Source organism: Sprattus sprattus (assembly GCF_963457725.1).
Source record: "Sprattus sprattus genome assembly, chromosome: 5".
NCBI classification, from domain to species: domain Eukaryota; kingdom Metazoa; phylum Chordata; class Actinopteri; order Clupeiformes; family Clupeidae; genus Sprattus; species Sprattus sprattus.
The window spans coordinates 18800419-18824271 of NC_137924.1; the positions used below are offsets into that span (position 1 = coordinate 18800419).

Genomic DNA, 23853 nt, shown 5'->3' on the forward strand with positions numbered 1-23853 from the left:
AATTATATTGAAATAGCTATTTTGCAGCTGGAATTCTTTCAAGTTTACATTATTATCATTGAATCACAGACTAAAATATAAATTCCCTTTTATCTTCTCTTTCCTTTAGCCAAGCAAGTTATTTATTTCACTGAAGAGATGGAAGATGTCGAAGCCAAAGAGAAGGACACCATGGTTACATTTGAGTGTGAAACAAATGAGCCTTTTGTTAAAGTCAAATGGATGAAGAACAATGCTGAGATTTTCACTGGTGACAAATATAGGATGCACTCTGACAGAAAAGTACATTTCTTGTCTGTTCTGATAATTAACATGAAGGATGACGATGAGTATTCTTGCGTTGTTATTGAGGATGACCATATAAGAAGTTCTGCAAGACTCCACGTGGAAGGTTAGTCTTCAGAATTGTTCATACATTTGGTCCCTTCAAACCTATCTTACTTTAATAATAGTAACTTTAATATACAATGTTTTTTTATACTAATGATTCAATTAAACACAATTTACTTGTCATGTTGCAGGTGCCCCACTTGACATTGTGAAGAAACTGGAGAGCGTTGAAGTTCCTGAAACATATGCTGGAGAATTTGAGTGTGAATTGTCCCGTGAAGATGCTGAGGGAACCTGGTACTTTGGAAACAAGGAGATCACTCCCAGTTTGAAATACGTTGTCTTCTCTCGTCGCGGACGACACACTTTATCTGTTAAAGATGTGAAGAAAGAGGATCAAGGAAAATACACTTTTAAAGTTGGAACTTTGAGCACAAGTGCTTCCCTGAAGATGAAATGTGAGTCTTACCTCCATTAAGAGATAGAACTGACGATGTGATCTATGTAAGTCATCACTAATTTATTAATTATGTTATTTTTGTCTCATTCTGCCATCCTAGTGCGTCCTATTACACTCATGCAAGGCCTCTCTGACCTGACTGTCTGTGAGGGTGATATTGCTCAGCTGGAGGTACGCTTCTCACAGGAGAATGTCGAGGGGACATGGATGAGAAATGGACAACCCATCGCAGCCTCAGACAGAGTTCACATTGTCATCGACAAATTGGTTCATAAGCTGCTTGTTGAAAATGTCAACAGAGATGATGCAGGAACGTATACCTTTGTTGTTCCTGCTCATGACATTTCCAGTACTGGAAAGCTCACTGTTCAAAGTAAGATCATTTTAAGCAGATGACATCGCACCAAAATAGGTTCAAGGACTGAAGTGCTGTCAGAGTACTGATTCCCTTTCTCTCAATCTCTCACAGCTATTGGTATCTTGGCACCACTCAAGGACATTACATCCGTTGAGGGCACCAAGGCTGTGCTAGAGGCTAAGATCTCTGCATCTGACCTCAGCTCAGTGAAATGGTACCACAATGACGAGCAGGTGAAGGCCAGTGACAGAATCCAGATAGTGGCAAAGGGAACCAAACAACGTCTGGTGCTCAACAGGTCCTTTGCCTCTGACGAAGGCCAATACAAGATGGTTGCTGGCAGAGTTGACACAAGCTGTAAAGTGACCATTGAAAGTAAGTAATGTGGTGAAGTAAAAAACATTTTTTTAGCTAATACAAAAATTAATAATTATCCATAAATATGTATGTACACCATGTATAAAAACTGTTACTTGTTTATTTTTTCCAGAAATTTCCATTGTGAAGCATATGGAGGACCGTGTTTGCACAGAAACCCAAAATGTGACTTTCGAGGTGGAGTTGTCTCACGCTGGTATTGATGCCCTTTGGACCCTGAGGAACCATCCACTCAAGGCTGGTCCCAAATACAAGATAGTGTCCAAAGGCAAACTCTACAGCCTTACAGTCGTCAATACTATGAAGGATGAGGAGGGGCAATACATGTTTGCTGCTGGGGAGAAGACATCCAGTGCAAAACTGACTGTATCAGGTATGTCAGACTTTTTTGGTGGAATTACAACGGCTGTCTGTGCACTAGTGAAGCTGTAACTAAAGGCGTTACATTCCAAGAACTACTACAGAAAGCCAAAAACAGCAAATCAGTGGATACAGGGTTGTAATTGGTTTTGTACATATCTCTGTCAATACATTTCCATATGCATGTGGCATTTCTGTTTACATTTTAAGCTATTGAGTGGTGTTAGAGAGATACAAAATACTCTTGGTGAGGGCTTCCCTTAGTTTAATTTTGCAATAATGTCCAGCAAGTTTTAGTTCTTTCTTGCAACATTGTCTCATAAATTAAAAGATAACAAACTATTTATTCTGCTTCAATTGCCCTAGGTGGTGCCATCAACAGACCCCTTCAAGACCAGACTGTGGCTGAATCCCAAGGTGCTGAGTTTGAGTGTGAAGTCGCCAATGCCAGTGCCAAAGGGAAATGGCTGAAGGATGGCCAGGCTGTTGACTTCAGTGATAATATCCGCAGTGAGAACAACGGTGCTGTGAGGCGCCTTATTATTGTCATCACCAGTACGAAAGACGTTGGTGAATACACCTACCAGGTGGCCAACTCCAAGACAACTGCAAATCTGAAAGTTGAAGGTGAATATCAATCTTTTAAAAAAACGTCTTCTTTTAAAATCATGTAGTAATAATTAGATGTTTTGTATATTAAATGTACTTATTAAATTAAATGAATCATTTCTTTGCAATTCATTCTTATTTTGTCTTGCAACAGCTGTGAAAGTGAAGAAGACTCTTAAAAACCAAACTGTCACTGAGACTCAGGAGGCTGTGTTCAGCCTGGAGCTCACCCATGAGAATGTCAGGGGCTCTCAGTGGACCAAGAACGGCATTGAGCTTGTTCCAAGTGACAAGTATGAAATCACCATGGACGGCATGGTGCACACCATAAAGATCAAGAACTGCAACACACAAGATGAATCAGTCTATGCTTTCAAGTTGGGAAAACTCTCAGCTAATGCCAGACTGAATGTTGAGAGTGAGTGGTTCATTTGTTTGATTTATTTTAATTTATGGATTTATTTTTCTGGTAGTACATTTTAAATCTTTTTATGCATATTCTAAAATGACAATTGCCCCTTATTTTCTAGCAATCAAATTTGTGAAGAAGCCGAAAGACGTCACCTGTCTGTTGGATGCTGCTGCTTCCTTTGAATTGAGCCTATCGCATGACAACATCCCAGTGAAATGGATGTTCAACAACATTGAACTGAAGCCAAGTAACACCTGCCAGATACTCGCAGAGAGGAAAGCACATAAACTTATCATCCAAAATGTTGACACCAGCAAGGCTGGGGAATACACTGCTGTAGTTGGACATCTGCAATGCAGTGCTTACCTACATGTTGAATGTAAGTCATCAAAATATCATTATAATAATTTCAACTAATTATTCAAAATTGTTTAAATGTGACTCATTCTATTTTTTTCCTCAACTAGCCCTCTGTGTCACAAAGCCAATGAAGAACATTGAAATCCCTGAGACCCACGTGGCAACCTTTGAGTGTGAGGTATCACACTTCAACGTCCCATCCACATGGCTGAAGAATGGTGTGGAGATCGAGATGAGTGAGAAGTTCAGGATTGTGGTGCAGGGGAAGCTCCACCAGCTCAAGATCATGAACACCAGCAGACAAGACTCAGCAGAGTACACCTTCACCTGCGGAAATGACAAAGTCTCTGCAACACTGACAGTTAGCCGTAAGTTTGACTTTTTCCTCAAGGCTCTGTAACGATTTACAATGATAACATCCAACATCCAATAACCACAAACCTTTTGAATTTCTTGTTCTTTTCCCACAGCCATTTTGATCACCTCCATGCTTAAAGATCTCAATGCTCAGGAGAAAGACACTATCACCTTTGAGGTTACTGTCAATTATGAGGATATCTCCTATAAATGGTTTAAGAACGGTGTAGAAATTCGGTCCACAGACAGGTGTCAGACCCGAAGCAAGCAACTCACCCACTCTCTCACCATACGCAATGTTCACTTTGGTGACAGTGCAGACTACAAGTTTGTTGCTGGAGATACAGAAACATCTGCAAAACTCTATGTTGATGGTAAATAATCTAGTTTCTCTCTCTTTGCAGAAATTCCGTCCCAACAACAGAAATGTGACATTTACATTTTTTTTGCTCTCTTTTAGCGCGTGTGATTGAGTTCACAAAACACATCAAAGACATCAAGATTACTGAAAAGAAAAAGGCCATATTTGAATGTGAAATCTCTGAACCTAATATCCAGGTGACATGGATGAAAGATGGACAGGAACTTGAAGTATCCGAAAGGTATATTCCTTTGCTACATATTGGTCATGTTATAGAAAAAATACTTAAAAGATTGATTGAACTTATTTTATGTTCTTAATTCACAAATATATTCTACATTTTCTAGGTACAAGGTTACCACAGAGAAATGTCTGCATCGTCTGATGATTCAGACTGTCCGCATGTTTGACGCTGGAGAGTACTCTGTGGTTGCTGGGTCCAGCGTGTCAAAAGCTCATCTTACCGTTGAGGGCCGTGATGTCCGGATCACAGAACCTGCCGAGAAAGAGATTACGGTTAGTGCTTAGCTTTCTTACACTTTACCAGCAGTGACGGCTGGTGAATTATTTTTTGGGGGGAGCGCAGTTCAGGTGGGAAGGTGCAGTTTCAATAGCACTCCACAATGAGAAAAAAAACACAAGAGAGGTTTTGAGTAGAATATATTAAAAAACAAAGATTTATTTCAAGAAAACACAGTGCTCAACACTGTCCAATAACAACTCTCAACAAACTGTAAAATCGGGCATTAGGGGTTCAGAACAGAATGGTTTAAGATACATTGGGTTGGGTTCCAGAGGTTTAAACATTGGGTACTAGAGGTTTAGAGTAAACTAGATTCAGAAACATTGGATACTAGAGGTTAGAGCAGTAGATAAAAAAAAACCACAGGGTGTAGAGGTTTGAGTAGAATAGAGTGAGAAAGACTGGGTTATACTAGAGGTTTAGAGCAGAATAGATTAAGGAACACTGGATGATACTAGAGGTTTAGAGCAGAATAGATTCAGAAACACTGGATGATACTACATGTTTTCGAATTCCAATTCGGTACCCTTCGTCCAACTGCTCTGCAATATTTAGTCTTCCAAAGAGGTTTAGCTTCAGGCTGATATTTAGATGGCTAAGGCCAGATTCATGCTTTTACATTTTTCAGTAAAGTGCTTTAGATTCCTCATTCCCGTTGCAATCCAGAGTGTTTCAGACCCCGGACTTTGGAACAACAGAGAGGAAAAACAAAACGACGCATAACTAACTGAACAACCAGCTAACCAACTCTGCTTAGCATAGCCTACAGGTTTGAGAGAAGCTCTGGGTGCTATCAGTGGTCTGCTGCTGAATGTTTATATCCGGACGTTCGGGTCCCAAGTATTTCACTCTCTTCTTGTGTAATCGACGAATAAAGGGTGTTTCACATAAAGATACCACAGAGTTTTCAGTCGCTGATGTCGCCATATTCACAAAACCAACATTTCTGCTAGCTATGCTGCTCTCCTAGACGCTTAAGTGATGTGAGGGAATGACATCATATCATCATCTCTGGTCTTTGATTCGGCGAATAGTCTAATCACGTTGAAATAAGAAACGATAGGAAACAATGGCCCTCATTCTCGATAGCAGTTGGGAAGACTTTCAGAAGGATTTCAGAAGGAACTCCACTTCGCAGGATTTAGGAAAACATTTGCCATTCTCCATATTTTTTTCTTCTGTGCTTTCTTCTGAACTTCAGAAGACTTTCAGAACGCGAAATAGCAGTCGTAACTCTGCCGGAATCTTCTCAAATGCGATTCCACGGGCCATCTTGTGGTTATTTGAGGAATCGCGTTGAGGAATGACATTTGAAAAAACTGTGTTAAAAGGGTTAACGGTTGAATTTGTTAGAACTCCTTGGTGATTGCGTTCACGTCAACTCTACAGACATCCTCAGATTAAACTAATTATAATAATAATAAATACGAGAATATTTATATCATTAACAATTACGTTTCACTTTGGACGAAGCGTCTGCTAAATGACTGAATGTGATTGTAAATGTACACGAACACTGCAAATGTAAGTGAATAAATAAATAAACACTAAGCCCAATCTCTAAGAACTGTCACTGCACTTACTGCGAATTATACGCCTACTCGTGACCAGTCTTCACACCTATGGTGGCTATTTTGGCTGAGAGCACTGACTGTGTTTTATACTCCTACTCGTGACCTGTCTTCACACCTATGGTAGCCATTTTTGATTTTTTTTTTTTTTTAAAGTGACTTCTTAAATGTGTTTTACGGACTTCGGAAGTTCAACGTAAGAAAATATCTCCATCTTATTAATAAACACCTGTTACGAGTTGCTTTCGTGTGGATTTGGGAAAATCCGACAGCACACTTGGTTAATGGCTGCGTGCCTTAATAAGGAGCTGGCGGGGCGTGTATGTATGCAAATCCACTTTCACGAGAATGCGCATCAATCTAAGAAACTAATCGGAAGGAACACAGCTGAGAAGACTTCGGCTGCTTATGAACACATTTTCAAGTGTGCGGGAATGCAGCAGAAGCGTTTCTCTTACGTTGTTTTTGCGAAGTCGTGTAAGAAACATTTCTGAAGAATTACAGAAAAAGATCGAGAATGAGGGCCAATGTCATTGGTTAGGGCGCAAAATTTTGCGCCCCAGGATTAACTTTCAATCCGCCAATGAGAAGATGTCCATGCCGAAATGACAGAGAAGGGTTAGAGAACTGCCATAGACTCCCATATGGTCGGGACCCCTCCAGGGAGGAGGGGCTTTTCTCAGTACTGACGAATGGCAATTTATAATGCTCGGACACATTTTAGTGGTTGTTGACAGGGGCTTACGGTCTCCCACACACATTTAACACGTAAACACGGCACATTTCTTATTTTAATTATTTGGTATATGCGCCCACTATTGACGCACCGCCACTGTTTACCAGTCAATGTCTGTTCTTTCCAAAACTAAATGGATTCACCATTAATCTATTCATGTTAGAAGTGGTGACAATAAATACTTTTCTTTTGTTTTAGGTTGTTGAGAAACATAGAACTACATTTGAGTTTGAAGTCAATGAGGAGGACATTGACGGCCGCTGGCTGAGAAATGGAGTTGAAATCCAGATTCTCTCAGAGGAGCGTTTCTCCTATGTGACCATTAGGAAGATCCACCGCCTGTCAATCACTGAGACATACAGAACTGATGCTGGGGAGTACACCTTTATCGCTGGCAAGAACAGGAGTGTGGTCACGCTTCACGTCAAAAGTGAGTACCACACTGGTGATGCTCCAAATATCTAAACATCTGTGGTGACCTACTAGAAGTGATCTGTTCTCAAATATAATCTAGCATGAAAAATGTTCGTGTTCGTCTACTTTAATTTTTACTAGTAATTCACAGAGTATTTTGCCTGAACTTGTCTCTCCGCACTTTTGTAAAACCCCCATTACTTCTATCTCCCGACAGTTCCTGAGCCACCCAGGATTGTTCGCCAGATGGAGCCTCTCACCGTTGAGGCTGGCAAGCCTGCCCGCTTCACCGTGGAGGTGACAGGAATTCCTCAGCCTCAGGTGGCTTGGTACAAGAACTCCCAGGCCCTGACAGCTGGGTTCAAGTGCAAGTTCCTTCGAGATGGAAATGAGCACGCACTGCTGTTGATCGAGGTCTTTCCAGAGGATGCCGCAGTCTATAACTGTGTGGCCACGAATGACTCTGGCCAGGCAACTAGCTCTGCTAATCTTACTGTGGAAGGTAAATGTGTTTCTATTCATACACTTCATTACACTTAAGAAGCCACACAAACACAAACTTAACTGGCAAGCAATGCTCTGAAAAGAAATGAAACTCTATAATGTTTAGACCATAGTGTTGGTGAGAGTGACATTTATCAGACATGAGAAGAAAATAATAATGCCTTATGACTTGTGACTTCTCTTTTCTCCAGTCTCTGAAGTGGTGTCCCCTGACTCAGGTGCTCCTCTCTCTCCCCCTGTCATCATCTCTCCAATTTACAATGCCACTGCCAAGGAGGCTGAATCTGTCAGATTCCAGTGCCGTGTCTCTGGTGATGGTATGTCTCTCAATGACATCCTATGTTGTGATCAAATATTTCACCATATTATAGGTATATCTGGTAACTATATTTGATTCACTGACTTGTTTTTCTCTCTGTCAAGATCTGAATATCTTGTGGTACTGCAAAGATAAGGAGATCAAGCAGTCCGACTTCTTCAGGATGTCCCAGTTTGACGATAACTGCAAACTGGAGATCGCCAGGGTTTACCCTGAAGATGAGGGGGAGTACACTTGTGTTGCCCGTAACTCTGCAGGAATGGTATCATGCTCTGCCGTTCTGAAACTTGATGGTGAGTTTCATCTTTTGGAGTCATATGGACTTGAGATTGTCGAAATATTTGCAAGGACCTTGTGATGAATAGTGTTTTGTGTTGAATGTTGATCCCAAACTATGGTCCCACTACAATAGTTACTACTATGACAATCTACATGGCCCCTATATATGAGGATCCTTTATGCTCAACCAAACCTTAGTGTTCTTACACAAAAACAGTTAATCGTGACTTACATTTCATAACATATATCTTATAGCATTTAACAAAAGCTTCATGTTTATGTACTGAATAGTGGGATACTTCCTTACAGGAGAAAAGTACGTTCAGGACACTGCATCCAAACAGTGGCATGCCACATCCAGTCTCTCCACAAGCATATCAAGTGTTAAGAAGGAACCAATTGGTCAAAGTCCCACTTTCATGCAGCCTATCTTGAGCTGCTCCGTATATCACGGGGAAGTGGCCAGATTCCATGCTTGTGTATCCGGTATGCCGAAGCCAGAAATCTGCTGGTATCACAACCAGGAACCCATAAGGCCAACCAAAAATGTTGTCTTCCATTTCGATGAGATGACAAACACTGCCACACTAATCATAGTTGATGCCTTTTCTGAGCATGCCGGACTGTACACATGCAGAGCAATCAATAGCACAGGAGAGGCGGTTTGCACAGCTATCCTGACAGTAACTACAGAAGGTAAATTGACTATCATTGAACTCAAGAAGTTTGTGGTTTCAGTAACACACCATCATTAAAAAAAAATATTCCCTTAAAGTAAGATCACAGTGAGATCGTGATTACTCACTCACTACTAATTTCACGAACAGGCTAATCGCTGTGTGCGTTTTTAGGATATTTTTTTCCTATCTTTCCTATCTTTTCTACTTGCTCTGAAATTCACCTTCAATGATCCACACCACTTGTATTGTTTGATGTGGACCTCACTTTCGTTTTCTCTCACTTTCACTACTACACCCTGTTTGAGTGGATTGTCATTTACACATACTGTCTTAATAATGGTTGTCATGTATACATGCTTGTAATATCCTCTTGATTACCAAGTAAAATGTTCTCATTTGTTCTTTTGTATTGTTCAGATGAAACAATGAAATGTATAGATAGGCCAACTGCCTTAAGTCTTGGGAAAACTCTTTTGGAAGCTGTCGTCTTTCAGACAGGGAATGTCAAAAGCCCTGCAGCCTCTCTCCATGTTGAAACGTATTCAGTGTCTGCCAAGACTAAAGAAGACTACACAGGCAAATCATTTGACAGTTTGTCTAGAAAGACTTTGACGGAAGCTCCTATGATAGGGGACTCTTTGACATCTGAAAGTCTTACTACCCCTCCAGACACTCATCACATGGAAGCATTTTTTAAAGACATAAAACCAAAGGGACATTTCATCGACAATGTCCCTGTCTTGGAAATGTCTACAAAATCATTATTGCTTTTGAAACCAACTGTAAAAACTGATGAGGTTGTCGCAAAAATATCTCTGGACATGAACAAAAAGAAAAAGACTGTACACCCTGAAAGTGAATCGTCTATAGCAAGAATCCCTTTAATCACTCAAAGAAAGGAGCACTATACAAAACATTTCTTGCCAAAAGAGGATATGCCAGAAAGTGCCCAATTAGCCAACACTTCTACAGCAATGTCTTTCATGAAGATATCCCCAATGACTCCTTCTACCGCAGAACCACAAAAAACAGAAACTCTCTTTGACCGATCTAGTGTATCGATGTCTTCACATTCTGTGCAAAAGATGCCACATACATCTACCATGAGTATGGGTGAGATTTCCGAAGAGATCATTCAGCTGAACATTTCAGCTGGTACAGCTACAGGCCCTCATGAGGTACAATCTTATTCTGAGGAATCTCACCCAGAGATGGATAATACATTAGACGGGTCTTATATCAGGAAATCACACACATCAGTCAAAAGCAAGGTTATTCAGGAGGGTGGTAGTTCTTCAGAGAGGTCTTTTGTGATGTTGCCAAAGGATAGGTTAGACGAGTTTCCTCAGCCTGCTCTACATTCCTCTGTGTTCTCACACAGTGTTGAATCTCATTCCAAAGAAGTCCAACAGCCTGGTCAACCTGATGATAGCCACATATCTGAGACCACTCATGGAGGGTCATTGATGAAGATATCTTTGTCACCTCAGGAAAGTAGAACTGTTCAGCAGCAAATGACAGCTGTTAGCATTTCCAAGGAAAAACTGCCCCCTTTCTCGGTTAATGACATTCCTGCCTTCACTGAATCAGCTTACTGGCAAAAAACACAAAGGGATTTGCCTGACAATAGACAAGTATCAAAACCAGTGTCAGGAGAGTCACTTATGAGGATATCTCAGTCATCAGTAAAAGACATGAATATTCCTCAAGACATTACCACTTCAAAGATGTCCACAGTGAGCAAGTCTATGACCACTATGGAAAAATCTAGTGATAAGGCTGGTTCTAAGGAAATCCAGCCGATACAGTGGCTGTGTGATAGCCAAGTATCTAAACCTGTTGTATTAGAACATGAAAATAGCAGTATTCATCAGCCAAATATAGTTTCAGACATTTCATTGTTAGCCTACAAAACTCAACCAGATTCCAGGCAAGTGATAGATATGCAAGCCTCAAGCCACATTTCTGAAACTCTTAGAAGAAAGTCCTTAATGAAGGCATCCCCTGCATCTCCAACAAGTGGGGAAGTTTTGGTGCAAATGACCACTTCAAAGAAATCAGTTATGGGCATTTCACAGCAAAAGCCTCCACATCAGACTGATTCTGATTCATTTGTCTCACACAGCACTAAAGAAATGTCTCCAGAAGTACATTTGCCTGAACTTACCCCCAGAGAAAGTCAAGCAATGCTTCCTTCAAAGAATTTAGCTGTGCTTATTAGTGAAGACGTTCCCCAACAAACATCAGATTATGAAACTTCAGGCCTCCCCTACAGCATTGAATCAGGCGATCAACAACAGATAAACAGGCCAACTACAAGCCAAAAATCTGAAATGGTTGTAGGAAAGTCCTTAATAAAGATATTTCCATCACCTCACAGTGGGGCTATTAAGCAGGAAAGGGCTATTTTAGAAAAATATGTTGCTATGTCCAAGAGAATGCAGGAAGGGCTTCCTCAACAAGGCCCAAGTGATGATGCTGTTCCGGAACATGCCTCTAAAGAAGGTGGCTGGCTAGGCAGCAGCCAGGAATCTGAAACTATGTGTGGGAAATCCATCATGATGATATCCCAGTCATCAGTGAAGAATGAGCAACAAACAGTCTCTGCTGCAAAGTCCATAGTTAGCCAATCTGGAAAAACATTTCCTCAACAGACCATGCTATGTAAAGCATCTGTCTCACACAGAGTTGAATCTGATGTGAAAGAAATGCAAGCACAAGTAAATTTGCCAGATACTCCACATGAACCAGGTTCTATCCAAAAAAAGTCCACCATGGTGATATCACCATCAATTGGATACCTTCCACAGAGCGGCAGAGATCCAACGCAGACAATTACCTCAGAACATCAAATTGATTTACCTCATGATGTACTCTTAGTTGAGAGTTTTAAGGGAAAAAGCTCTAAGGATATTTCACTAATTAGAGATACAGAGATTCAGAGACCAATATCAGCAAAAAAGTCATTTGAGGAAATTGCAGTGGTCGAGGACACTTCTCCAGTTCTTTCTGTTGATTATGACTCAGATATCCACCGACCACAAACTTATCTTGAAGATGACAGACCAAAGACATTGTTGCCTGATACCTCTATAATGACTGACAAAGTCAGAAAGAGAGAAGGACTACAGTGGGAAGATTCACCAGAGCTTATTCAAGCTCCTGATTCTTACATTGAAGAGATTACAACCCAAGGAAGTGTCTCTCAGGGACTTGCCCCTATAGACAAGTCTAGCATAATTTTGGAAAGCAGAATGACTAATCTTGATGTGAAAACAAATGACACAGCTCAGTTTACCTGCAAGTTTGATGATCCAGACTTCTCTAAGATTGTGTGGTATCATAATGGAACGGAGCTCATATATACAGACAGAGTGAGACTTGCACAAAATGGTGGAGAGGTGACGCTTACCATTTGGAATGTCCAGTCTGAAGACCAAGGAACTTACATTTGCCTGGTGAAGGACAGACAAGGCGAGAGAAGAACATCAGCACAACTCACCATGGTAGAAGGTGGATATAGTTTTAAAGAAGATTGTCATCTCATCTCATATCATTTCATTGCATAAATCTTATTTCTTGGTAGCTTATTTCCAGTGAAAATCATCATACAATCCTCATCTCATCCATCAAATTTCTCACCTCTCTTTTAATGAAGATCTTTTCATCTAATTATATTCTTGTGGAAGCAGCTAAATTAAGAGCACACCATGAATTTCTCTTGTTTTTAGAAATAGGTTCTAAAGCTGACAGAATTCCTACAGTTTCTAAGGACTGCTCCCAGAGTTCAGAAAGATATCCCTCTTTCAATGAATCTAGACAAACTATGAGTTTGAGGACACCACAATCATCCCTTGAAGCAACTGATGACCACAGTGGTACTCTTGCAAAGTTGACTGACACATTGTCACCAAATGCTAAACCAGGTGAAGGTGTGTCTTTGCACTGTGTTATAAGGAGTAATCCCTCTCCTACTGTCATTTGACATGATTCTTAAGGACTTCTTCTTTCTCCATTATCCCTGAAGTTGGTGTGTGTAGTTTAAATACACATTTTGGTCCTGGGCTGGACAATCTTTACACCCACCAGCAAGATTCTAAACGCAATTATAGAAGCTGGATTCAGTACCCAGTTTATTTGGCCATGTTGGCAATTGCATGCTCTTCAAAATCCCATCCACAATTTCCACCTTTATGTAAACCCTTTTCTCATCTTCAATACTGGGTTGGATAGATATTCATTTGATTTGGCTTTTTTGTGGGGTACATTTGAATATTTGAATGTGTTTATTTTTGTTGGTACAATTGGCTTAATCTTACTTTCCTCTTTATTCTTCAATTTTTATAGTGCCGAAAGTGCAAGAGGTGATTGAAGCCAAAATTGAGGAAGAAGTCAAAGGTAGGGTGCAACAATTACTTTCTGTTTCAGTCACTGAGATGATGTTACTCAAACACTGTTTTGAATGTAATGTCTCTGAGCATATTAAGTGATGGTGATGGTACATACTGCATGCAATTGCAATTGTGTCTTTTTTTTATTGTGAAAGGTTTGTCTTATATTTTTGATTTCTGTATGTTTGGAACTTTTGATGTTTTTACACAGCAAGCAATTTGATTGTTAAAATGCTTGCTTCACAGCAGTTTTTGCAAAGTGGAGTTCTGCATCTATTTTTCCTGTTTAAAGCATGAGGAACATTTCTTGGTTGTTTCATGAATAAAAAAAAAGGTGCAGGATTAGAATCTTTTAAAGTTTCCAGACCCCAGGAAATAATGACTTAAAAGATATGGAAGTAGCCACATCTTTTAATTGTTTATTTCATTCCTTGCATCTGGAACTCCTTCCTGCAAATATTTCTTAGACTGGCTTGCAGATAGCGGGATGTGATTAATGTTGTTTGCTTTTTTAAATAACATGATTATACTTGTAAACTATATTAGTTCGAATAAACGCCTTCTCATGCAAATCTTGATCTGCTTTATTGCTCTGAACCTATTTTTTATTATTGGAGGACGATGTCTTAAATATTTGAGTATTTGAAGGATTAGAAAGGGCGTTTATTCATCTTTCTGCAAGTCAGGTAAGAAATATTGTAGGATAGACACATAACGTTAATCAACAAGACAGTTATTTTTTTAAGCGAGCAGTTTTATTTGGAAACATTTATGCCTTTTAAGAAATTTATGCTTTGAAGAAATGTCCACAGAAGAAGGAACAAAACATCAAGCGATTTTCGCGTCAGAATGTTTAATAAAGAATCAAGTCTTGCGTTTATTCGAACAAATATGGTGAGTGAATCTGTTTTTTCTGGCTTTGTGACTTGTTGCATGTGTTTTAATATTTTCATTAATATTCCATTTGAAAATACTTTTTCAATTTCCATTTTTTTTCAACCAGTGGACATTTCATGAACATTTTTTTCCCTTCTCTTGCAGAGTTGTTTTTTAATGAAGGAACTGAATCCCAGGATAGTAGAAGACAGCAACAAGGAGCTCTCTCAGACCCTGAAGAAAGTTTAGAGCATGCTCTTTTGTGTTCTTCTCCACCATCAGAAAACATTAAGCCCTCTTTCACAAAAAAGCTCAAATTTCAGTCTGTTTTAGAGAGTGAACCTGCTGCCTTCAGATGCAAAATAATAGCTTATCCAGCCCCAACCATTTTGTGGTTCCATAACAATAGACAGATTCACAGGGGACAGCGCCGTAGAATACATACAGAGAGTAAAATGCATTTGCACAGCACGTGTTTAATAATTGACAAAATAGTAGACAAGGATTCAGGAAGTTACAAGGTGATGGCTATCAATTCTGAGGGATCTGATGAGACCACAGCATCCCTTCTGGTTTCTCTAAAGGAAGAACAAGATGCTAATTATGTGTCTCGTATGCGAAAATCAAAAAACCGTGAACGGAGCTCAAGCTTAGACTCCCTGTCCGACCCGAAGGCGGAGAGAAAATTCAGAGTCGACCTTAGATGTGTTGGCTCTCCATTTGATAAAAAATCTGAAGAGCAAAGAGGGCGAAGGAGATCTAAAAGTGCCATGTTTCGTACCATGTATTTCAGAACCTCCTCTCCTTCAAAGGCCCCAGACAACAAACAATCTCTAGAAACAGCCTCTGAGCGGGGACGCTCCCCAACCCCAATGTTTGAGAGACAAGAAAGGTTCAATGATCGTTATAGTGACATCTACTGTGATAAATTGACAGGGCGTGACAGGCTAAGTGACCGCTTTAGTGACAAATTGAGTGACCGCTGTAGTGACCGGTACAGTGACCGATTCAGTGACACAGACAGCCTTCATGGGGAAGTTAGGGCTAAACTGAACCTCCTGCAAAATGCAGTTAAAAAGAAAAAGAGAATGTCTATGTCGACGATGTCATCATCAGAATTTGACCTGGAATCAGTTGCAAGTGAACCCAGCTATGCAGATTATGCAGAGAGGCTGAGGGTCAGACCTTCCACCTTGCCTGAAGTACAGCATGCAATCCGGGCAGGCGATCAGGCAGAGAGCAAAAGCTCAGCTGACTATCAGAGCAGATTGGAGAGAATTACAGGGCTAAGTTCTCAAAGTGGAGAATCAGGTCCACCTCGTGTCCGGCATTCATTTCAACCCCAGTCCAGAGCAAGGGCAATTCAGCTAATGAAGGGTGAACTCAAAGAACAGGAGGTGAAAATTAAGGGTGCTCATGCAGAAGCTGTGACACTAGTTGAAAAAGATGTCACTTTACAACATGACTCTCAGAAGGAGATGGAATATGACATGCTGGTCGATGAGGACCGGCAAAGTTCAGAGCAATGGAGTGAAGAGGCAATGATTAAGGAGAAAGAGCCATATGTTTTGGAATGGCTTGAGGCAGGGGAGTCTGCAAAGAAGAGTTATGCTGCCAAAGAAACCAAAATTTCTAGAGAGGATGTTGCGTTTACACAATCAGCCCGAACGTTGAAAGTCAAAACAGCAAAAGAAAAGTTTCTTAGTGAAACTGTAATGGAGAGAGAGAGCCAGAGAATGTCTGAACGACAATTTGAACAGGGAGCTATGTCTGGAGAGGGTCTTCATGAGACGACTTTGGAAAGTGAGGTGGCTGAACATGAGAATAAATACGGAGCTGACAGACATAGAAAATGGCAAGAAGATGTGCAGTATGATCAACAACACACGCTATCAGGCAGGTCAAAAAAATTAGATTCGCAGTTAAAAAAAACAGAGGAGGATTTGGCTGGAAACGAAGCAGAGAAAGAAACATCACCTGAAACGTCAAGATCCCCTGTAAAAGAGAGAAAGCGAAGTGAACGCTTAGTCAAAGGTGATATACACCTCTCAAGAGAAAATATTTCAGAACTTACGAGTCAGAGTGAACAGTTGGTGAGCGAAGAGGAGGCTCTTACTGAAAGAATCATGAAATGGCAACATGGCATTTTAACTGAACAGGAAGGGGCTGTTGGAGACGAACATAGGAAGAGAATGACAGAAACCAAGGTTGCTCAGGGAGGTATTTCGGCAGAGGGTATTCACGAAAAGACTTTGGAAGTGACTCAACAACAGGGTGAATGCCCAGTAGTCAGACCTCGAATCCGCCAAGAAGATGTGCAGTATGGTCAACAACAAGACTTGCAGCTTCAACAGGAAGGTATTTCTGCTCAGAGCACTCATAAGAAGACTTCGGAAAGTGAGGTTACTGAATGTGAGGATGAATACCGAGCTGTCAGACATAGAAAAGAAGATGTGCAGTATGATCAACATCACCCAATATCAGGCAGGTTCAAAGAATTAGATTCTGAGCAGTATTTGACTGGAAAAGAGGCTGTGAAAGAAACCTCACCTGAACCAGATGTGCCGCATAAGAAGTTATCAAAGTCCCCTGGAAAAGACAGAAAACTAAGTGAGTTCTTATCCCGTAGTGAGCTCCAGTTGTCTAGAGAAAATATCAGTGAACTGACAAGTAAGACTGAAGAGTTTGTAAGTGAGGAGGCAGCCTTGGCTGACAGAATCATAAAATGGCAACATGACGTTTTGACTGAGCAGGAGCAAGGAGCTGTAGGAGTAGATCCTGAATGGGTTGAAACTGAGAAGCACCATGCTAATTCTCGAAAGACAGCTCAAGCTTCAACTACACAGCCAATGCAAAAGACCAAAAGTTCAGGTAAAACAGCAAAAGAAAGATTCCTCGCTGATGATTCGCAAGATTATCAAGCAGATCCTTCTTTGTCACGACTTCAGCAGGGAACCATATCTCATGAAAATAATGAAAAGGTTCGAACTGAGAGCGATTACCTTGTGAGTGAGGAAGAAGCATCGGCTAAACGCACATTGAAATGGCAACAGGATATTCTGTCTGAACAAGATGAACCTGTTGAGTTAGAGTCTAACTGGTCTATGGTTGAACAATCACAAGCCCAAATAAAAAAGACAGAGGAAGACTTGGGTCTAGTAGGTGCCACAGCTGGACCTACATTACAACAAAAAAGTCTCTCTCCTACAACGCTGACAAGGCAATCACCAACACGGCATGCAGGCGCTTCCCATAGTGAATTTAGTAACAGAATGGTTGAGGAGAGGACTGGGTTAGTAGTAGACAGTCAACAGCAAATGAGTCCCACGCATCAAGCTATGTTGCCAGAGGAGGATCCAACCACTATACATTCAGGAGAAGGGGCATCACAAGGTGACACAGAAAAACAAGTTGACAATGACACTGCACCTGTTTTTACAAAGAAATTGGTGTCCATGCAAGTAAGGAAAGGTGAGATGGCTGAATTTAAATGTCAATTCCAAGGAGACCCTGAGCCAAGATTTTCTTGGTTCAAAGATGATCAACCAATATTTAGAGATCCTGACTATGATATACGCGCAAAAACAAATGAAACAACACTGACAATATACTACCCCACAAAAGACCACCAGGGCACATTTGCATGTGTCATTTCTAATAAATATGGAAAAGCAAATTGCTCCTGCACATTGAAAGTAACTGATAGTGATCAGCCAACAACATTGCCCCTCTCACCAAAGGAAGTCAAAGTGACAGATGTTTCAGAACTAAGTGAGGAACAAATGATTGAAGGAGAGCTAGAATTTTACATGGATGCAGGCAACGAAGGGAAATCAACCCTCCAGGTTCCCCAGACTTTTGTGCATCTGACACGTACCTCTGACTCTTCTCTTCATTCTTCACCCGTTGAGATCAGGATCACTGCTCCGACACCAGTCCCGGAGATGAGGGAGGATGATAAAGAGGAAACATTTGAGCCTATTCAGATGGCCCCAGAGTCTCCAGTTGACGAGAGCACTGATCAAACTGTGAGGCACAAGTTCACCTTTTCGTTTGATGTTGCGGGTGAAGCCCCACATGTAGTCAGAGAACTAGAGAACATCAGCTGTACTGAGGGACAGACTGCTATGCTTGAGTGCATTATCACTGGTGACCCCGCTCCTGTCGTTACATGGTTTCAAGATGACATGTGCTTGGACTTGAGCCTGGGAAAGTATACATTTGAAGAGCATGAAAACATATATAGGCTGTATGTCAAAAAAATCGCTTATTCAGATGTGGGAACGTACAGGTGTAGCGCAAGTAATACATTCGGCCAAGTGGATAGTGTTGCTGATGTATCATTTGATTCCTTGGCATCTGATTCTCGATTTTCACCTATCAATGTTACAGGGATGAGTGAACCTTCAGTTACCAGCGGTACAACTCTTGACATTTCTGATGTCGTGAAGGGAAAGACCTTGGCCAGTTCTATGCAAGTGACAGAAATAGTGAGTGAAAAAGCACAGCAGGAATCTCAGAATGTCCAAGAAAGCTCTAAAGACAGACTCACTAAGCAGGCAGCATCACAACAAGCTCCTACTATAACCGGTTGTGGATTGCAAGCATCTAGTGCAGATGTGAAAGTCTCAAAATTAAAGCAGGCATTTGAGACACAAGCATCTTCAGCTGCTACTCCTGAGGAACCCAGAAACCAAACCGAGTCACAGTTCCCACTAGAGGATATTCCAGCTGTTGCAATTGAATCTGAGCACTTTAAGACGGAGTTGGCATCAAATATGGAGACAGATGTTTCAGGGCAACCATCCCAGAACATTCATGTTGAGTTAAATGCTGTCTCAGTCGGAAAAGACACACCACAAGAAATATTAGAAAGCTCACTGGAGGGAGCTGCTTTTGAAGCACCCAGTGACGCCCATCATTTTGTTTCCTTGTCAAATGTAACTGAAGTGCACCAGTCACCTACACTTGTAAGGCCACAAGCAGTTTTGGCCACAGCCAGCAATTTACAACAAAGAGTCGAAGTGTCTGCTGCCGCAAGTGCAGATGGTGTAGTGGAAGGCCTTGATGGCAAAGGTATCACAGGAGCATTTGTGAGGCCAGGCAGAAGTCATCTTGAGATGGAATCCCATTCTATTGGTCAAAAACAGTCTGCAGGGATGCAGGAGAAACAGGATCATGCTGTCAGCAAAGGGGATGAAGGGCAGGTGGACACAACTGCATCTCTAGCCACCTATCTTATATCAGAGGGCGCACAGCAGCGGCCAAGTGCTGAACAAGCCAGTTGTGTACAAAGGAAAGACGCTTTACCTGGTGCGTCAGGGGTAGGCGCATTGGTAGAGGAAGAGGTCACCTTCAGTGCTGTCTATGATTACTACAATCCCCCAGAGTGGGCCAGACCTATGTCACCTGAATCAGAAATGTCTATCGAAGTGGGCAGTACATTTAGTGAGGATGTTGTAGATCTTGAACGCTTCTACACACCTGCTTCATCTACTGAAATCTCTCAGCTTCCTAAATCCCCTGAATCATTGCAAACTCCTTCGGATAGTCCTGGGGGTTTCATGACACCCCCTCAATATCCATATTCTCCCCTAGAACTTAAAAGGCCTCCAACAGGTTATAGCGATACATCATTTTCTCCTACTAGATTTTTTAGATCTCCTGATGATGAAGGTATTGAAACTACACCTCCAGTGTTCACAATAGATGATTCAAACATTCTCCATGAAGGGTATAGCTCTATTGGCATAGGGTCACTTCAGGAAAAAGTCCAAGGAATTCCTCCAGCCTTCCTTAAGCCCCTCACTAAACGGAGATTGTATGAAACAGAAACATTGCTCTTTTGTGCTGAAGTTTTTGGATTGCCCTCTCCTGAGGTGAAATGGTTCAGAAACAAATCACAGCTTCAGCCAAATGACAGAATTAAAATAGAAAGAGATGGTGACAATATCTCTCTGCAAATTTCAAGCATGACTAAAGCTGATCAAGGGGAATACATATGTTATGCAGTTAATTATGTTGGGGAGGCAAAAAGCGTCGCCCTGGTCATGGTAATATCTCAAGAAGCACGACTCATGCCACCACCTCCCGCTGTAACTCATCAACATGTAATCGAGTTTGATGTAGAGGAGGATGATGATCCGTCTAGAACACCTTCCCCACAGGAGATATTGCTTGAAGTAGAGCTAGATGAGAATGATGTGAAGGAATTTGAGAGACAGGTGAAGATAATCACAATTCCAGAATATACAGCAGACAACAAGAGCATGATAGTTTCTCTAGACGTTCTTCCTAGTATGTATGAGGAAGGAGCTATTGACTTCATATCGCAGGAAAGTGATGACTTAAAGATAGCATTTGAAGTGACTGAAATGCCACCACGTTTTATTAATCCAATCTGTGATATGGAGACACCAGAAACCACAACTGTTGTGTTTGAGTGTTCTTTGATGGGAATCCCATCACCAATAGTCTCATGGTACAAAGGTAACACAAAGATCCCTCATGATAACAAGAAATACATTCACTCATCGGATGGTGACAATCATTTCTTGAAGATAGTGAAAGTGAGCACTCATGACAGTGGCGTGTATACATGTCGAGCCATTAATGTAGTTGGAGAAACCCTTTGCAGGGCTACTCTTCTTGTTACGGATCCTCAAATGTTCTCAGGAAAGACAAGAGGAAGAGAGTTAACCGCTGTGTCATTAGGGAGTGCTAAGGTTCAGCCTCAGAAGTTCGACTTTGTAGTTGGAAACACTTCATTTGATGGTGAACAAACATCAGAGATAGAGCTGGAGTTTGAATTCCAGCAAGATGCTGATGAGTCTCAAAAAGCTGTTAGGCTGGTAGCCATGACTGACAATGAGACCAGTGAACTGGGCGAGAAATATGTCAGTATCAATTTTGACGTTTTTGCAGAGCCCTCCAAAGATGATAAGATTGAATTCAAAGGCAAGTCAACAAACACGTGTAGTTTTCACTTCCAGGTCACTGAAATGGCCCCAAAATGCATTATACCCCTACAAAATGTAACAGCTGCTATGGGAACTCCTGTCATGCTTCAGTGTTTAGTGAGTGGTAAACCAAATCCCACTGCTGAGTGGTTCAAAGATGGCGCCCCAGTTACAAATCCCAGATACATCGTACAAGAGAAGGCATCAGGCCACTTTAATTTGCTTATCACAAATGTTGCTCAAGGTGATGCAGGTGAATTTAAATGTTTAATTCAAAACAAAACCGGTTACACTGAGACAACCTCTATACTGAAAGTTTTTTAAATGGTTTTACTGCTCATTTTACTTGTGTTTGTGGTTCTACAAGGAATGTTATATGTTAATTTAACAAAGACCTTTTTGGGTGTTGTAATTTTTTGGTTTGTAATAAAATATGTAAATTATTGTTAAATTATGTAAAGTTTCATTTGAGCCATATGCAAAGCTTATTCAAGGTTCCTTGTGGTCAGGGCCATGACATATACAGTGTAATGAATACTCAAGTAGTTGCTGCTGAACCTCTAAGATATTTAAGTTTCACTTCTCTGTAAGGTCTTGTGTAGCATTCTTTTTTATTTTTTGTTTGTTATGTTTTAAGTAATTAGTGGGTAACATGTAGTTCTAATTAAGTAAAGCCATACCTAATCGAAACTGTTTTAAAATAATAATTATTATTATTATTTATACAGAGTTGAAACATATTAATAATGGGCATATAAAATAATCAGAAACTATGTGGTGTTTAATCTAGTCCCAGTATTGGGTAAAATGCTTGCTGAACCTTAAGGGGTCTGTCTTTGGAATGAGTGTGATTCGTGGCCCAACCAACTAAATGTCTTGAAAAGATGGTACTGTTTACTTGAAAATGGGCATGATTTTTATAAAATGGTATATGTGTAATGAATTGACTTTCTCATGATCATATACACAATACCAAAGTAGTAGTAGTAGTGTGTGTTATTTTGCAATGGTTAAAGTGCAAATGGCATTCAGTCTGTACTGTTGTTGACTCAGAAATAAAAATAAACATTTAAAGACATTCTTGTCAAATTGAAGTGTTTCATGATTGCATGTTGAGATATTTTATGTCACCTCTTGAGCTGCTTATTCAAGTCTTCTTTGTAATTATGTAAGTAAATCTTTCACCCCATTATTTTTGCACAGAATTTTCTAGCGTGACTGTGACGACTGAAGAACAAGAAGAAACCTACAGCAGTGCCCTCCAAATACCTAAAAAATCTAAAACACTTGAACTCAAGCCAGAGCAAAAAATGTACTCGAGTTCTATAGAAAAGAAAAAAGAAAAGCCCATTTTTATTAGCCAGCTTGCTCCTGTAGCTGCCACAGCAGGAGACACGGCTCGTCTTACTGTCACCATTTCTGCTTTCCCAAAACCAAAGGTTCAGTGGTTTCATAATGGCAGAATTATTACATCATCCTCTGTCTATACATTCATAGAAAATAAAGACGTGTTCACATTGATTATATCTGGAGTTAAGAAAGAATATGAGGGAGAATACTCTTGTGTCGCGACTAACAAATTTGGCAAGACAACTTGTACGACCACACTTAACGTAAATGTAAGTGATGCATCAGAGGCAGAGAGGTGGGTTGAACAAATGTTCAAGATACCTGGCCAACCTCCACGTTTCGTCACACCGATTGAATCAGTGCAAAGTGCAGAAGGTGGGGAGGCGAAATTTCAGTTTAAAGTAAGCGGGGCACCACTCCCTGAAGTTCAGTGGTTTAAAGGTAGTTTCCAAATCCAGCCGAGTAAACGTATAACGATAGTGTACAACCCTGACGGCTTAGGCTTTATGAGTATGACTGGCCTCCATCAGCAAGACAGTGGGCTCTACACATGCAGAGCATCTAACTCTTTTGGAGAAGCCTCCAGCAGTGCTGAACTGATTGTCTTCCGTGAAACTGTGTCACACCACAAAGGAAAGGCTGTCACCCAGAAGCAGAAAGGCTACAAAGTTTCAACGACCGAACAGGCGACTGAGTCCCGCCTGTACATGGTTAATATCCCAGGCGAGACAAGAGAGCAGGCAGGACGTGAAATGATCTACACTATTGGCACTGAGGATAGACAGGTTGATGCCAGTGAACAGGTGGATACCTTAAGAGAGGTTGATATTTCTGCTGCCACCATTCATAGAGAGCAAGTTACCCACCAGGCTGCAGTGTTGCAGTCCCATGAGGTGCAAGAGAGAGTGTCCATGGGTCCCCCTCGGCCGCAGCCAGCTGTAGCAACTCCAGTGAAACAGCTTCATACGGCTGCTCTTACGTCTGCCGTTGAGGAAAATCAGGGCTTCATAGAGCAACACTCTGAACGCATCAAAAGCCCTGAGATTACAGAGTTAGAAATGGCAAGAGAACGGCCCTCAAAAATGATGTCTGCGATATCTGAAAACATAACCCCTTTTACCATAGTAAAAGCTGGACCTTTAGCTAAGAGAGAAGAGGAAAAGACAGAGTCAACTCGGGAACCCAGACACCCTATCAGAAGTCATCAGGTTGAGAGTACACTTTCAATTATGAAAGAGGAATCACAGACAATTCCAGCACCACAAG

At 41.0% G+C, this 23853-nt stretch overlaps 1 protein-coding gene across 9 annotated transcripts in view; it reads left to right on the forward strand.

Moving 5' to 3' along the window:
• ttn.2 (titin, tandem duplicate 2) overlaps positions 1–23853 on the forward strand; it is a 167591-nt gene that overhangs the window by 16404 nt on the left and 127334 nt on the right. For all 9 annotated transcript variants that reach the window (XM_080839079.1, XM_080839080.1, XM_080839082.1 and 6 more), the window contains exons 20-36: positions 110–391; positions 522–788; positions 891–1163; positions 1260–1523; positions 1639–1899; positions 2253–2513; positions 2650–2913; positions 3026–3286; positions 3375–3635; positions 3738–3998; positions 4085–4226; positions 4333–4501; positions 7014–7245; positions 7447–7731; positions 7925–8050; positions 8157–8345; positions 13359–13409. In XM_080839079.1, the coding sequence (XP_080695205.1) occupies positions 110–391; positions 522–788; positions 891–1163; positions 1260–1523; positions 1639–1899; positions 2253–2513; positions 2650–2913; positions 3026–3286; positions 3375–3635; positions 3738–3998; positions 4085–4226; positions 4333–4501; positions 7014–7245; positions 7447–7731; positions 7925–8050; positions 8157–8345; positions 13359–13409 (3849 nt within the window). The remainder of the gene's footprint in view (positions 1–109; positions 392–521; positions 789–890; positions 1164–1259; positions 1524–1638; positions 1900–2252; positions 2514–2649; positions 2914–3025; positions 3287–3374; positions 3636–3737; positions 3999–4084; positions 4227–4332; positions 4502–7013; positions 7246–7446; positions 7732–7924; positions 8051–8156; positions 8346–13358; positions 13410–23853) is intronic.